This window comes from Gracilinanus agilis, chromosome 2 (genome assembly GCF_016433145.1).
Source record: "Gracilinanus agilis isolate LMUSP501 chromosome 2, AgileGrace, whole genome shotgun sequence".
NCBI classification, from domain to species: domain Eukaryota; kingdom Metazoa; phylum Chordata; class Mammalia; order Didelphimorphia; family Didelphidae; genus Gracilinanus; species Gracilinanus agilis.
The window spans coordinates 480,685,930-480,703,239 of NC_058131.1; the positions used below are offsets into that span (position 1 = coordinate 480,685,930).

At 42.7% G+C, this 17,310-nt stretch overlaps 1 protein-coding gene across 1 annotated transcript in view; it reads right to left on the bottom strand.

Annotated features, from left to right (window-relative positions):
* Nucleotides 1–17,310, bottom strand: part of LTBP2 (latent transforming growth factor beta binding protein 2) — a 198,074-nt gene that overhangs the window by 156,665 nt on the left and 24,099 nt on the right. The window contains exon 3 of the mRNA XM_044662078.1: nucleotides 11,862–12,105. Within this exon, the coding sequence (XP_044518013.1) occupies nucleotides 11,862–12,105 (244 nt within the window). The remainder of the gene's footprint in view (nucleotides 1–11,861; nucleotides 12,106–17,310) is intronic.

Here is a 17,310-nt window from a genome sequence, read left to right on the forward strand (position 1 = left end):
TATTTAACTTTACTGTCTCCTTGTAGATATATATATATGCACATATATATATGGATACTATTTAGCATAGGATATTTAGCATATACCCAGGAATTAGTAGTAGTTTAAGGAAAATAAGGAGGCTTTGGAGGAACCCAAGTGAGAATCAGATGGGAGTAGGAAAGCTTAGCCCCCTGTTAGATTTTGGGATCCTAATCTTCAACCTTTGTTACCTTTCCTTACCTTTCCTCAAACCTTTTCCAATATTTATTAAATAGAGGTTTTTTTACATCTGTCTCCAGCAGTTATCCATTGTGCAGGCCCAAACAGTTACATGGAGTTCCCCCCACACACACACACTTAACATTCCTGGCTGTTCCTATTTGTAACATTCTTGTAGAAAGATCACAGTAACGCAATATTTCAGATAATGTCCTCCCAGTTCTGCTTATTTTGATCAATGATCTCTACTTTCAAAGTGTGTACACTCTACTGGGGAGACACAACATATTCACCGAAAAACAAATACAAGGAAATTTGAGGAGGAGGAGGAGGGCACTAATAAGTGATCTATTAGGAAAGCCTAAGAAGTAACTCTTCAGCTGAGCCTTGGAAGAAGATAAGAATTGAGAGGAGAAGAGAAGGTGGGAGTGGGTTCCAAGTAGGGGAGACCACTTACACAAATATATAGAAGCAGGGGGGCAGCTGGGTAGCTCAGTGGATAGAGAGGCAGGCCCAGAGACAAGAGGTCCTACTTCAAATCTGACCTCAGACACTTCCCAGTTGTGTGACCCTGGGCAAGTCACTTAACCCCCATTGTCTAACCCTTACCACTCTTATGCCTTGGAACCAATATACAGTACTGATTCTAAGACAGAAGGTGAAGGTAAGGGTTAAAAAAATACACAGAGGCAGGAGTTGGAAGGCTGAATTCGAAGAATATCCAGTCTAATTTGGTTGGAATATTAGGAATGTGAAGAGAAAGAGGTGAAATAAAGCTGTAAGTTAGAGACTGTGTTACTGAGAGGTAGCAGGAGCATCCACAGCAAGGGAGTGACATGATCAGACTTGGTCCTTTAGGAATATGTTCCTTTAGGAAAGTTATTTTGGCAACTGTATAGAGAATAAATTGAAGTTAGAAAGATTGAAAGCTGGGAAAGCAATTTAATGGTTATTATCATAGTTATTATAATTAGTTATGTATAAATAATTATATATGAATATAGAATTAATATAATAGTGATTATTATGAAAGTCCAAGAGAGAGGCTGAAACTAGGGTGGTTGCCATGTAAGTGGACAGAAGGGGGTGGATTTGAGAGCTGTCATGAAGGTTAAAAATCATTAGGACATGACAATTGATTGGACATGGAATGGAAGGGAAAGGAAAGTGTGAAGGATGACTTTGAGGTTATGAGCCTAGTATGATTTGACAGCTAGATGGCTCAGTGGATAGAGCTCAGGGCCTGGAGTCAGGAAGACATATCTTCCTGAGTTCAAATCTGGCCTCAGAAATTTATTAGCTGTGTGACTCTGGGCAAGTCACTCAACCCTGTTTGCCTCAGTTTCTTCATCTGTAAAATGAGCAGGAGAAGGAAATGGCAAACCATTCCAGTATCTTTGCCAAGAAAACCCCAAATGGGACACAGCTGAAATGACTGAACAACAACAAGAAGCTAGAAACAAAACCTTAATTTATAAATTTAGAGCTTGAGAGACTTTACAGGCCATTGAGTTCAATCCCTTCATTTTACAGATGAAGAACCTGAGTTCAAGGACATTTAAGTGGCTTGCCCAAGGTCGCGATAGAGTTATGGAAAGAATATTTGAACCCGGGTCTCTGACTCTAAAACTAGTAGAATTCAGCTGTGAATCCATCTGGCCTTGGGGATTTTTTCATGATGGCTTGTTCAATTTTTTTTTTCTGAGATAGGATTATTTACATATTCTATTTCCTCTTTTGTTAATCTAGGCAATTTATATTTTTTGTAAATGTTCACCCATTTCACCTAGATTGTCACATTTATTGCCATATAATTGGGCAAAATAGTTCTTAATAATTACCTTAATTTCCTCTTCATTAGAGGTGAGATCACCCTTTTTCATCTTTGATACTGTTAATTTGATTCTCTTCCTTCTTTTTTTACTAGATTAAGCAGTACTTTTATCTATTTTATTTGTTTTTTCAAAGTACCAGCTCCTAGTCTTATTTATTAGTTCAATAGTTCTTTTACTTTCAATTTTATTAATTTCTCCTTTAATTTTTATAGTAGTATTCTTTCAATGAATCACATTGCCCTCAGCAGAATTAGTGACCTTTGGAATGAGTAATTTCAGTATGGACGTGATGAAGGCACTGTGGTATTTTACCAACAGGAGAATAACTAAAATATATTTCAAGCTGTCTACACATCCCAAAGGTGAGGAATAAGGGAGAGTCTTTTGGAGCAGCCTGTGAATCATCCTTCCCTTTCATTAAAGGAGTGAGGAGGCAGTTAGGTGGCACAGCAGATAGAGCACCAGGCTTAGAGGCAGGAAGTTCAAATCTGGCTCCCACTGTGTGAATTTAATATAAACTATCCCCTTATTCCATTTGAAAACCCCTTATCCTTACCCGTGCATGGTTAATAAGTCAGGACACCTGCCAATCATGTAACTAAAGGGCCGAGTGAGTACCTGGTGACCTGACTTCCAGAAGTCCCTGTGTGGCGGGTTACGTGTCTGGAAGTCAGGATTCAGGACCCAGACTGAAGTTAAGCCTGGCCAATCAGGAGGAGTGATGGCAATGGCCTCATAAAAAAGGGGTTGGAGCAGTAGCACTCTTTCACTCAGGACTCTCTCTCTGGCTGGACATGAGACCGGCTCTCTTCTCTGGAGTGTTTAACACTCCACTTGGGCCTCAGCTGGTAGCTGGAGCCAGGCAAGCTTGGAAGTGTTTTTTTTTGTTTGTTTGTTTGTTTTTTTTAAGTTAGGGCGGCCTGGTGACCTTTCTCTCTCTCTCTCTCTCTCTCTCTCTCTCTCTAATTTTTATTAATAAATAATTATAAATTTATATACAGTCTCCAAGGAATTTTGATCATTACAGCTATTATCTTCAGAAACAAATATGAAAGCCTCTGTCTGGCTCCCTTTTTAAGAAGATCCTTACCTTCGGTTTTAGAACCAACACTGTGTATTGGTTCTAAGGCAGAAGAGTGGTAAGGGTAGGCAATGGGGGTCAAGTGACTTGCCCAGGGTCACACAACTAGTAAGTGTCAGAGGCCAAATTTGAACCTAGGACCTTCCGTCTCTAGATCTGGCCCTCAATCCACTGAGCCACCCAGCTGCCCCCATCCCAGCCACCTTTTGCCATCTCTCCATCATTCCCTCACACTAACCTGACCCTCCTCCTTCAGATCAGACCCAGAGGAACTCCCTCCATGAACAACAAGAACATATTTCATCAGACTGATTTCCCTTCACCACCAACTTGTTCAAGCCCTGTCCTCTCTAAGCCAACCTCAGTTGCCAGTGCCCATATCTTCAGAAACAGCATCAAAAGCAGCCCTGCAGGGGGCAGCTGGGTAGCTCAGTGGATTGAGAGTCAAGCCTAGAGATGGGAGGTCCTAGGTTCAAATCCGGCCTCAGCCACTTCCCAGCTGTGTGACCCTGGGCAAGTCACTTGAGTCCCATTGCCCACTCTTACCACTCTTCCACCAAGGAGCCAATACATAGAAGTTAAGGGTTTAAAAAAAAGTAGCCCTGCATGAGGCTGGGGGTGGTGGTAGCATAGTTCTTCTTCTTTCCCTCTGCCCCCTCACCCAGTTACTTCTGGCAGCACAAGGGATACACATGGCCAAACTGAATCCACCGAGCCTGGGTGTCTCCCTTTTCCTCCTTGCTGCCTGTTTTCTATTTCAGGAGTAGTGACTACTCAGGAGAAAGAGAAATTTGGGGTTTTTCCTTGATCTTGTGGGAAAATCTCCTGTTATTTACAAGAATGGAAACCATTGCCGCCTTCATGGTTTGACCCCCTTCCCACCCACATTGAAAATCCTTCTCCTCTGAAGTCATTCCAAATCAGTGATGCTCTGAGAGATTCTATTTCTCCTTCTGGTTTAAGGAGACTACCCAACCATGTGCAGTGGTGTGCGTATTTATCTGCTGGCTATCCATTGGGATATCTGTCTGTATTCCTTGCTCTTTTCCCCAGGGCTGCTCAGGCAAGGTCCTCATGACTTCCTCAAAAGAGCTTCTTCTCAGAACCTCTTCCTGGGGTGTCTTCAGGTTCACCCTAGATAGGGTAGGTTGGCCTTTTGCCTTAAAATATATCTAAAGGTGTCAATGTTTCCCTTCTACAAGGTACCACTGGAGATGGAGGGATAGGGGTATAGTGATGCAGCTGTGTTCCTGCTTTAAGCAAAGGAAGTCTTGATGTTAAAAAGGGGTGGTGTGGAGGCAACTAGATAATGGTATAGTAGATAGAGCACCAGGCCTGGAATCAGAAGGACCTGGTTTCAAATCTGACCACAGAAACTTCCTAGTTGAATGATTCTGGGCAAGTCACTTAATCCCCATTGCCTAGCCCTTGCCTATCCTAAGGCAGAAATTAAGAGTTTACTTTTTTTTTTAAAGTGGTGTGGAATCCTGATTATTTTCTCATCTGTGGTGACCACACATGCACATCATCATTATCATCATGTAATCACACACAATCATGAATCTTGTCTTTATCACCATAATAACAATAATGATAATGATAATGAGGAGGAAGATGAAGGTAATTATAGCGAGCATTTGTAAAACTAAGGTTTGCAAAATGTTTTACATATATTATCTCACTTGATCTAGATACTGTATTATGTACATTGAGGGTTTTTAGACTGCTTACTGCTTTTGCCTCAGTTCTTCATCTGTTGAATGAGCTGGAGGAGGAAATGATAAGCCACTCCAGAACCTTTGCCAAGAAAACCCCAAATGGGGCCACAAAAAGACACAATTGAAATGAAGAACAACAACAAAAATGGACGTTAAATGCTGCACCAATAGAACCTTTCCTGCCACCTTCTTCCTTCTCTTTCTACCTTAACTTCAGATTCTCTCAGCTGGTCTGGACTAAAGTGAGAGGGAGAAGAGAAAAGAGGAGGAAGGGAAGAAGGAAGCCCAGTTCACAAAGGTCTCAACATACAAAAGTCCTCTGATCCCTAACCCCATCCCGGGTGGGGGGGGGGCCCAGAGACTCACTATCATTTACTATTAATGAGCAGAACTGTCCCCTCTAGCCACTGCGGCCACTGTTCGTGGGCCTGAAGCCATAGCTAACTTACCTTTTCAAAATATTCTAATTTACTGGCCCAAGTTTAGGATTATAGATTTAGATTTGGAATAAACCACAGAAGCCATCTGTGGTATAATGGAAAGAAAGCTAGATTTGAAGCCAGAAGACTTGGATTTGGATCCTGATCCTACTACTTATTTAGGGAAGTCAAATCACCCCCTCTAAGCTTTAATTTCCTCATTTCTAAAATGAAGATATTGAATTAGATGCCTTCTTGGATCCATTCCAGATCTAAATCTGTTGTCCTGGGTTCTAGTTCCTCTTTTTTTTTTTAAACCCTTACTTTCCATCTTAGTATCAATACAGTGTAGGACTCTACGCTGGTTCTCTAGGTCTGGTTCTCAATCCACTGAGCCACCTATCTGCCCCCTAGTTCCTCTTCTTAATATCCTCCACCCTAGGAGGAAATTGAGACTAAAGGAGTTTATATGACTTGAGAACAGAATAATAATTACAATACCTAGCATTTGTACAATGTCTACTACATGTCAGGCACTGAGCTAAGTGTTTTACTAGTATTATGTAATTTTCTCTTCGCAATAACCATTCAAGGTAGGTGCTATTATTTTTTTTCTTTTATAGATGAAGAAACTGAAGCAGACAGAAGCTAAGTGATTTGTCCAGGGTCCCACAGTTGGTAAGTGTCTAGGGCCTCATTTGAACCCAGGTTTCCTACTACAGGCCTGGCACTCTGTCCCTTGGAACAACCTAGTTGCATGTAACCCAAGAGACCTCCTTGCCATTGAGTTTCTGTCCTAAGATACCTGACCTCACCCAGAGCACCTGGAATCAAGTCACTCATTTCCCCTTGGTCTAGCTGAGTGCTATCACACACTCTGCCAGGGAACTCCCATCTCAAGAAAAGGATGCAGTGTTTCCCCTGGTGTCTCTCTCCATTCCCGCAGCCGTTGACTAGAAGAGTTTTTGGGGGTAGGGTCTTTGCTCCAAGGCAGCCAAGGCAAGTACCAGGCTATCGTTCCCTCAGACCTGCCCTGATGCTCAAATATTTTCCTGAGTCACTACTAAGGGACTGGCACTCAATCTTCTCTTCATTCCAGTCCTTCTCCATCCCTTATTTTGTGCCTTTGGTGAGCAGTCCAGTGTTTTTTAAGGTCTGGATATTTTCTGAGTTCTTTTAACCTTTCCAGCTCAAAGTTCAATCCAAATGATCCAGCTCCCAGATCCTCTTTCATAGGCTACAGCTGTCCAGCTACCATTTTTCAGGTGTTACAGTCTCTGTTTCTGCCTCTCTCTCTCTCTTCCTCTCCTGCTCTCTTGCACTAGGGAAAGAGCTTTGGCTTTGGGCTCAGAAGGAAACTTGAGCCTTCTGCAGCCAGCCTGGGAAACAGCTGGACAGCATCAGTCCACATTTGGCCCTTTGCAGAGCATCCTGCCTACCGCACCCACACTCTCCCTCCATTCTTCACAAATAGCTTTCTTCTCTCTCCCAAGGTTCTCCTTGGCCTTTTGTCTAGCCCCATTTTGGAGTGGAATCTTTGGAGATGGCTTAATTTCAGTGTCCTCTCTTGGTCTCGCTTTTTTCTTTCCCCACATGCTTAGGATGCCCTCTCTACTACCTCCCCTCTGGACACAAAGGGCCTCATCCCTTTCCCAGCTGTTATCAGGAGAAAGGCCAGCCGCTGCTTGGAGAAACCTGGCCAAGCTCACAGGAAATGTCTGACACTACCAGGCGAGTGGGATTTGGCCTCCCAAAGCAAAACACAGCTGACGGGGCTTGGTTGGGCTTGCCCAGATTTCATGGCACCAAGGGTCCAGTGCAGTTTGACACAACATAAGCCTGGAGCCTGAAAGTCATTAAGAATATCACAGTAGCCATGTGTCTATGAAACCTGGAGGGTAAATGATCCCTCCTTTGAAAGCTAGGGGCATCTCTCATGGGGGGAAAAAAGTAGGGGGCATTAGGCAGGGAAGATGAAGAGTGACATAATATTCCTGGTTGGCTCCTTGAACAAAATGGGAACTTTAAATTGGGGATTTTGCAACCTCCCATTGGATTTGCAATTCTTCCATCCCCTTCCTGCCCCCCCTTTTTTAAACCCTTCCCTTCCATCTATTCGAATTAAAACTAAGTATTAGTTCCAAGGCAGAAGAGCAGTAAGGGCTAGGCAATGGCTGGGTAAGTAACTTGCCCAGGGCCACACAGCTAGGAAGTGTCTGAGGCCACATTTGGACCCAGGACCTCTCATCTCTAGGCCTGGCTCTCAATCCACCAAGTCACCTAATGGCCTCTCATCCCCTTTTGCTCCCCACCTCCCTCTCTTTTTTAAATGTTTTGAAAATCCTTAACTTCCACCTTAGAATCAGAACTACATATTGGTTCCAAGGCAGAAGAGTGGTAAAGGTTAAGCCAGTGATGGGCAAACTTTTTAAAGAGGGGGCCAAAAGAAAGGAAATACTCATCTGTTAGTCTATTTCTAAGGCAACTCTTTCAAAGTTTCATTGTATTGTATCCTACTCATTGTATTCATCAGCCAGATCTATCTAAATGTTCTAACATTTCAGGGGGCCACATCTGGCCCACAGGCTGTAGTTTGCCCATCACTGGGCTAGGCAATAGGGGCTACATGACTTGCCCAGTGCCACACAGCTAGAAAGTATCTCAGGAGGGAGGCAGCTAGGTTGCTCAGTGGATTGAGAGCCAGGCCTTGAGACAGGAAGTCCTAGGTTCAAATCTGGCCTCAAACACTTCCTAGCTGTGTGACCCTGGGCAAGTCACTTGACCCCCATTGCCTACCCTTACTACTCTTCTGCCTTGGAGCCAATACACAGTATCAACTCCAAGACAGAAGGTAACAGTTTAAAAAAAAAGTGTCTCGGGCAAGATTTGAACCTAGGGCCTCTCACCTCTAAGCCTGGCTCTCCCTCCACTGAGCTATCCAGTTGCCACTGAGACCTTCCTTTTAAATGAACTATTCTACCTCCCACTGCACCATGAAGAGTATAATATATGTGAGTCCCCTGGTTCTGCTAGGTGAGTTTTCATCTCAACTTGCTAGGGACTAGTCTCTCTACATCACTTCTTGGCCATCTCCTCACCAAGTCTCCCTGCTTTCTAACACCCCTTTATGTGTCGTCCTGCCCGTTTAGCATGTAAGCTTCTTGAAGACAGAAATTGCCTTGATTATTTGTATTTGTATCCCCCCATAAATGCTCTACCTGTTTGTCTGTCTATCTTTCAGTACCTAGGACAGTCCTCAGCCTTGGGTAAGGGGCAGAGAGCAGAGAGCAGATGCTAAATGGTCTAGAGCAACATTGGTCCAGACTGTGTGATAGGAGCAAAGTTTCATGGAGGATACCAATAAGTCAACCACAAAGTTGCCCCAAGGAATTTATAGTGCAGTAGGGAAAACAGCAGACCTCCATAAATCACTCTATAAGGATGATATTGGAAATTAAGTCTTGTTATATTAGTTTAGAAATAAGAAGTAGAGAAGCTGGCTTGAGAAAGAAGTTTTTACAATTCATAATTTGAGGGCAGCATACACATACACAGATGTTGTCATATTCAAACTCTGGGAGTTGTCTCACCTTGATTGACAGGTGAAGACAGTTGGAGACATCGGAATGTTCCCAGATGCCGTGAGGACAAGAGGAAAGGCAGTTGACCAGAGGATACCCTGACAGCCATCTGACAAGGGTTTTTGGTTTTGGATCCCTTGGCCTGGAACCCTTGGCCTTGGACATTGATCTGATCTTGGAGCATTGACTTGTGAATCTGACTGTGAGTCCTTTGATTCTCTCTGAATTCCCCCTAGATATTTAGACATCTGAACCATCATTAGATATTTAGGTTTCTGGGCCCAGGTGGGAACCGGGAAGAGGGAAGGAGAAGAAGCAGAGGGAGGTAAGGGAGGTATTTCCTGATGGCTCTAGGACTGACATAACAACTGGCAATAAGAAGCTGAGAGGGATCATCGATAGTATCAACCAAGCAGATTGCTTTCTCTGGTTTGGCCGTGGCCAAGCTGAGCCAGAGGAGGTGAAGAACAAGAGCTCCAGCATTACTGACACAGCCTACAGTCCTGAGGAATTAGTGATCATAGCCATTAGTGACAGGGTCTCCTATCCCAATCCGTTCCTGATTATTCCTTTCCCTTATTAACATCTATAGATGAAGTTTATTAAGTACCTTCCTGAGTAGTTATTACATCACAACTCTTGGGGAGGGAGCAACATAGTCAGTTGAAAACGTTATCCAAGGCTAATAGAGCCCAATATTAATAATCAGTCCAACCCCAGGTGGGACCTGAAAGGGTTACCCATCCACCTGACCTTTAGGGATCCTGCCTGGGCACTGTTATCGAGAAGGGGCAGTTATTATAACATCCAGCTGAGTGACAGGACTCAGGTGTCCCTGCACCAGCTAACAAGGGAATCCAAAGCACAGCTTCCCTGATTAATGTACCCTATAATAACTAGAATAGTAGTAAAGATATCTTCTTTATAACAATGTATATACACACATTTATATGTATGTACACACATTTATATACATACATATTTATATGGATGTGCATGCACACATGTGATTCCTATGTAGATGCAGAAGATAGATACACTCCAGAAGACTGACCAGATATCTCAGTATATTTGTTTTATTAACAACAATAGATTAGCATAGATATCAGACAAACTCATATGCCTTAAGCCATATGTACGCTTGATTTGGGGCCTTAGCTCCTTAGCTTGTGATGATTACCTAACTTGTCAGACCACCTTTGCCCCTTCCCCACCTTCCTTTTTGTAACTCCAATAAAAATGAGCATGGCCAAACATGAGGAAGCTCTTTTCCACCCAAGTTCTTGACCACCAAGCTTTTCACCATCTTCACTCAATTTCACCTAGAGCCCACTCGCTGTAAGGTCTACTCTTCTGCTACTATTCTCTTGTGTCTGAGTGTTTTTTTATTGTGTTCCTCTCTCTTATCACTATCAGAGGAGCACACATGCTGGAGCCCAGGTTGTTGAATCCTTAAGCTGAGTCTTTCTTCCTTTATTGTTTCCCCCTCCTTTTCCCTCATCACTCATTCTCCCTCAGTCTTCAACCTCCCTTCTGAGTGTTCACTCATGAATACATTAATTTGTGGCTGCTGGCAGCCACGTTTCATGACCCCATTTGGGATTTTCTTGGCAAAGATACTGGAGAGGTTTGCCATTTCCTTTTCTAGATCATTTTTCTAGATGAGGAAACTGAGGCAAGCAGGGTTAAGTGATTACCCAGAGTCACATAGCTAGAAAGTATCTGAAACAGTGAATAGAGAGGTGGGCCCAGACCCAGACCTGAATTCAAAGCCAGCCTAAGACATTTACTAGCTCTATGACCCTGGACAAGTCAATTAACCTTGTTTGCCTCAGTTTCCTTCCCCAAAAAGGGGTCAAAGAGAGTCAGACATGACTGAAGGACTCAACAACAGCAACAAAGATGAGCTCATAAGGATCGAGTGAGATAAAGTATCTAAAAGCATGATCCTTTTTGTCTCCCAGAACCATCCCCAATCCAAATAGAAATAGTTCCATCTTTCTTGGAAAGATAGAAATCACATTTACTTTTCACTGGGCAAAGTCACTCCAGGTCACTAAGACCCTGGACAATAAACATATTATCATTAGTGGCTAGGGGAAGAACAGAGTAAATCCAAAAGATCAGGAGTGAATGCCTCAAGCACCAAAGCAATCACAAATCCCCCAAACCAAAACAGGATAAATAAATTTGGTTTTTGTTTTCTTTATCCAGCCATTAGGGAAATGGATGGAATATCTTGGTGCCAATTCATCCTATACTTAGAATGTTAAATATCCCTCAGGAAGGCCACTAGGACAGTTGGAAGAGCCCAAAGGTTGTCCATGGAGAGCAGCTTCTTCACATTTCTGGGTCCATGATTCATTCACCTATGAACTTCTCAGGACACATTGAAGGGAAGAGAAAAGCTGCCCTTTTTGCTTCTTGCTCCCAGGCCCTTCAGGCCCTTTTCTCCCCTCCTGCTAACCATACTGATATATAGACATGCCTTCTACCACCATCATCTCTACTTGACCTCTCATGGAGGAGAGAAATGAAAGGACACTTGGGATAAATCCTAGCCTCTGCAAGATTGTGAAATGGCTAGGTCTACCTTTTGTTCCCATTTCCAGTCCTTTCCCAATTCTCTCCTTCAGAAGCATAGTGCTCTGCTGCCTCTGTCTCTGCCTTTTCCCCAATCAAACCAAAGTTTCTGTTCCTGCTCTCTTAATAAAGACATAAATGAATGGGTTACCTCTTCTTATGGTGGATTTACATTTTAAGATTGTTTCTGATTAGAGGATGAAAGGCTCATCAAACATCCCTGAGAAGGTAGGCAAGGAAAGGCAGACTCCAAACGTCCCAACAATTAGGCAGGCCTCCTAATCTATGGGTCACAAGCCCCAGACTGTCTGCCAATGGCTTCAGAAGACACCAGAGAGAAAGCGCATCCTAGCAAAGAAGTAAAAACTAAATATATCTCCTTAAACATACAAGCTGTAGAAAGAATGGCATCTGTGCCCACAATGAAGAAAAGGAAAACTTACCCAACTGGTAATTTCTGCAACAAAGGGGATTGTACCACTGAGGCAGGGCTCTCTCTTGGTCCACTACTCCTGCTGGGGCTGGGTAAACCCATGGGTGACCGAGGCACTGGCCACAAAGGCTGAGGGTGGTACTCCTCTTCAGGGATGACCTCTTCACAGCGATTACCCCGGAATCCAGACCGACAGACACATTGCTGGGGCCGACTGCAGGAACCCTTGTTTTGGCAAGGTGGCTGACAGACAGCTGAGGAGAGAGAGACAGAAAGAAGGTAAGAAAAAAAGAAAAGTAGAACTTTCTTTACCAGTTGCTCAGTAAATCTGAACCTGCCCTAAGGGTTCAGAAACACCTTCCTTCCAACTTAAGTAAAAGGGGCCCTGAGTCATTTAGTCTCCTTCATACCACAAGTCAAACAATCAAAATGGAAGACCTCTTCACAGGATTGGTGAACTAGAGAAGTGAATTCAAGGAGGCATATTTGTCCCACAAATATCACTGAGACTTAGAGGGACGGGTACCATATTGAGAAAGGAGATTGAGAAACTGATGACTATACATACATACAGAGGTGGTCAAAGAAGATGGTGGCTAACCTTGGGATGATGCCAAAGAAGGAACAATCAAAGGAAATAGGGATAATGATCCTAGAGAAGAGAAAACTTACAGAGGACAAAATAGTAGCTATCTATGTTCTTGTATCTGAAGGGTGATCACCCTGAAGAAGAGTTAAATGGCTCCTGCTTGGACCCTGAGGGTACAACCAAGATGGGTATAAGTCACAAAAAGGTAATTAGAGGCAGTCCAGGGAGCACAGTGTAGATAGAGCCCTAGACTTAGTGTCAGGAAAAACCTGAACTCAGGTCTGGTTACAGACATTTACAAACTAGCAAGTCATTTAATGCTGTCTGCCTCAGTTTGCCCATCTGTAAAATGAGGATAATAACATCTACTTCCCAATGTTGTTGTGAGGATAAAATGAGATATTTTAAGATAATAATCCAAATGAGGTGAAAATTTTAAAATACTCAAATGTAATAAATATATTATAAAATAATATATATGTAAATAAAATGAAATTTTCTAAATGCCAGTACCTGGCACATAGTAGTAAATTGAATAAATGTCTTTTAAAAATAATTTTTAAAAGGCATATTTAGGGGGCAACTAGGTGGCTCAGTGTATAGAGTCAGGGCAGGAGTAGGGAGGACCTGAGTTCAAATTTGATTTTAGACACTTTCCAGCTGTGTGACATTGGGCAAGTCGCTCAGCCTCAATTGCCCAGCCCTTACTGCCCTTGTGTCTTAGAAGCAATTATGTGTCTAAGAGAGAAGGGTAAGGGGCTTTTTTTTTGGTTGTTTGTTTTTAAATGCATATTTAGGTTGGGTGTAAAGATTAGTTAGGGCTACTTAAAAGCTAAATGAGTGGTCCACGACTCTCCTTCATTAGAATTTTTCAAGCAAGGGCTAGATGACCACTTTCCAGATATGCTATAGAGAGGTTTTTTTGTTGAGGTATGGAAAGGACCAGACTGCTTCTGATAACCCTTCCCATTATGACGTTCTATTATTCCATGATTCTGGGACCCTAATTTCCAAGGGGTCTCTTCATCTATTCAAGGCAAGTTTTGCATTACTAACTCCTTTCCAGGAAGTCTTCTCTAAACATCAGTTAATTAATCAACAAATTCTAAGCACTTGCTATGTGCAAGGAAATTGCTAGGCTCTGAGGATACAAAAAAAAAAAGGGGGGTGGGGGTGGGAACAGTCTTTGCCCTCAAGAAGCTTACATTCTAGAGGGCAGCTGGGTGGCTCAGTAGATTGAGGGTCAGATCTAGAGTCAGGAGGTCCTGGGCTCAAATCTGAATCCCTTCCTAGGTGTGTGGCCCCTCATTGCCTAGCCCTTACCACTCTTCTGTCTGGGAACCAATACACAGTATTGATTCTAAGACTGAAAGCAAGGGTTTAAAAAAAAAAAAAAAGCTTACATTCTATCAGACACACATATAAGTATATATAGAAATGGGGTCTGGGCCTTTGATTTTATTGGTATGGAGGACTCCCAGATGAAAAAACTCCCTCTACCCATATAAGTTAGTACCTTTTCATCAATTTTTAGGTTTAGAGATTTACTTAGGATTTGAGAGATTATTTGCTCAAGGTCACATCCGGTATAAATCAGAGGTAGGTCTTGAACCCAGGCCCTTTTGGCTCCAAAACAAGTTCTTCAGCTGCACTGTATCACATTGCTCATCTACATAAAATATAGTAGGATCTCATTTTACACAACTAATACGTTCCAAGACCCTTGGAATAAGTTTAAAATCATGCATAATAATAGCAAACCCCATTATTTAATAAGTACAGTTATCCCTTCCACATCAGGATTTTCCTCTCAATATACGGTGAGTTGACATAAGAAATTAAATGGAATTTTGGGGGAGTTTCACAGAAGCCACAGATGACACATGAAGACCAGCAGATGATGGGGAAAGTTTAGAAACTATATAGCCTATAATGAAATACTTAGCTCAGATTTTACTGGAAGGTACTGTAAACACCCCATAAAAGAAAAAGAAAATATTCATCCATCTTCTCTGGTATGAAGGGAGGGCCTAAAAGTTTTATGTGGATTTTTGAGATCACAAGGGTGCTGTGCCCCTCACCCTGGGGATGTGGAAGGGATACCTGTATTTTTTTTTAATTCTTATCATCTGTCTTAGAATCAATACTATATATCCGTTCTAAGGCAGAAGAGAAGTAAAGACTAGGCAATAGAGGTTTAAGTGACTTACCAGGGACACATAGCTAGAATGTGTCTGAAACCAGATTTGAACCCAGGATCCCTGTCTCTGGGTCTGGTTCTAATCCACTGAGGCACCCCTGATGCCTGTATTTCTAAAACAAATACTTTACTACTTTTCTTAGGCTTATCAGAACTACCAATATCACTACTCTTAAATTTTAGGGGAAATGCTTGATTGAAAATTGATTGAAAAGCTCTGAGCTTATCCAAAAACAAGGAGCTAGAAAACGGAATGTTGAGTATGAGGAGCAGCAAAAAAAGCTAATAAACAACATAGAAAGGAGTTTTGTATACTTAGCCTAGAAAAGAAAGTGGAGGAGCAGCTAGGTGGCTCAGACAGCCAGGCCTGGAGTTGGGAGGACCTGGGTTCAAATCTGACCTCAGATACTTCCTAGCTGGGTGAGTTTGGGAAAGTCACTTAACCCTGATTGCCTACATCAGCTATTTTCATGGCCATTGGAACAAATTGTTCTCATTTACCCTTTCATTGGCGGAAGTCTTCATGCACCCAGGGTAGACATCTCCCTAACTCATCAATAAGTTTGAGGCCCATCAGATACCCTCAACCTGGTTTAGATAATTTTACCACACTGGCCACTCTTGGAGCCATAGGTGAGAACTTAGTGACAGACAGGTCGACACCAAAGGTGGATAAGCAGTCCTGGAAAGGGCTCAGCAAGCCCTCACACCAGAGGTGCTGGACCTCCTTGAACACTTTTCATCAGAAAAATAGGGATAATAATAATATTAATAATAATAATAATAACACTAGACCTCAGACGGTGGCTGTATCAAATGAGCTAGCATAATTTAAAGTACTTTACAAAATTTAAATCACTATATAAATGTTAGCTATTATTATTATTAGCACTGGATTAATAGTAAAAACAAAAAAACCCCAAGACCCCACATTCTAGTCTCATTTCAGCCCTAACTAATTAACTATGTCACCTTGAGTCAATCAACTAAAGCTTTTGGGACAAAATTTTACAAAGAGAGGGTTGACAGGAAGACTTCTAAAATCTTCTAGGTGTTTTATCAAGTCCTTGCTGACTCCAGTGTGGGGCAGATAGCCAGTAATTAAGAATGGAAAAATTCATAATCTAATCCCCCAACATCTTTCCATATTCATTTCCTCTGTCCCGTGATAAACAGTAGACAAAATGCTGAAGATGCCTGGTGGCTCAGTATCCTGGGCCCAGGGTTCTACATTTCTGGCCCGAGGCCAAGACTGTTTCAAAAACCAGTCAAATTTTCTCTTCTTTGCATTCAACTTTCTCTAGTGGCCACCAGACCTTTGGGGCCATAAATTCCTCTCTCCTGCATGTTCTTAATTAGAAATCAACCAATCAGAATCACATGAGAACACTGCCCCTCACTACTTTGCCAAGCCCAAGTGTGCTGCCAGCTGATCAGGAGCCAATATACTGAAGTGCACACAGGGGTGAAAAACACTCACCCCCCTACCACCCCCGCCCCCCATCCCTGCCTCCTCTAACCCAGCTCTGTGCTAGGGTTCAGGTTTAAATCAAAGAACATATTAAACTTGACCTCCTAGAAAACATTGAATGTCCCCAAACCAGTCCAAATTCCCAGGGAACAGACCTGTGGGAACATCCATGTCCGAACTCTTCTAAGATCTTAATCAAGAACTCTCCAACCACATCTCTAAGAGATATTCTAGATTCCCTTTTTCTTTCAACTCACCATCCTATGTCTTGATATGAGATTAATTTTCTCAAGGTACTATTTTATGTTCAAAAATCTTCAAAAGATTCCTCATTACTTAGAGAATGAAGCCCAAATCCTTCGCTTGGCATTCTAGGCCCTCTACAATTTAGCCCCTGCCTTCCTTCCCAGCTGATATGCTCCATTAGGCCCTCCAATCCTGCCAAACCAATTTACTCATCAGGCCAAGTGGTGTGGAAGATGTGCCTCGGAAACAAGCCTCTTCCTCCTTCTTCCCTCAATGTTCTAGGCTCCAAGAAGTTGTAGTTTGCGTAACGGCTACATCCTGGTAAAACCATCCTGGCAGGAGAGCTAAACCAGGTTAAGAGGCCTCAAAACCCTTTGTAAATTGGGGGTTGCCTATCCCAAGCATGCAAAGGCTTTTTCCCAGTGGAATGGGCAGATGAGAACTCTTTGTTCTAACAGCCATGAAGGTGGCTAAAGCAAGTGCTATGGAGTGCTTAGAGCTTGGTCAGACATTGTAGAACCAAAGGTATCCCCTGCATCCCAGGACCTCACCAGCCATCCTGACTTTTGTCTTGCCACTAGCCTTGGATGACTGGAAGAGAGAATGAGACGGATGACTTTGTACAGCTCTGCCTCATTTAAATCCAATTCACATGAGAGTCAAGACCTCACCCCATGATGCCATTAGTCCTCTTTGAAAACAAAGGGCAAAGGGGCAGCTAGGTACTCAATGGACTGAGAGCCAGGCCTAGAGATGGGAGATCCTGGGTTCAAATTTGGCCCGAGACACTCCCTAGCTGTGTGACCCTGGGCAAGTCACTTACCCCTTATTGCCCAGCCATTACTGCTCTTCCACCTTGGAACCAATATACAGTATTGATTCTAAGACAGAAGGTAAGGACTAAAAAAAGAAAGAAAACAAAAGACAAACAATTATCAGGTGGCCAGTTTTCA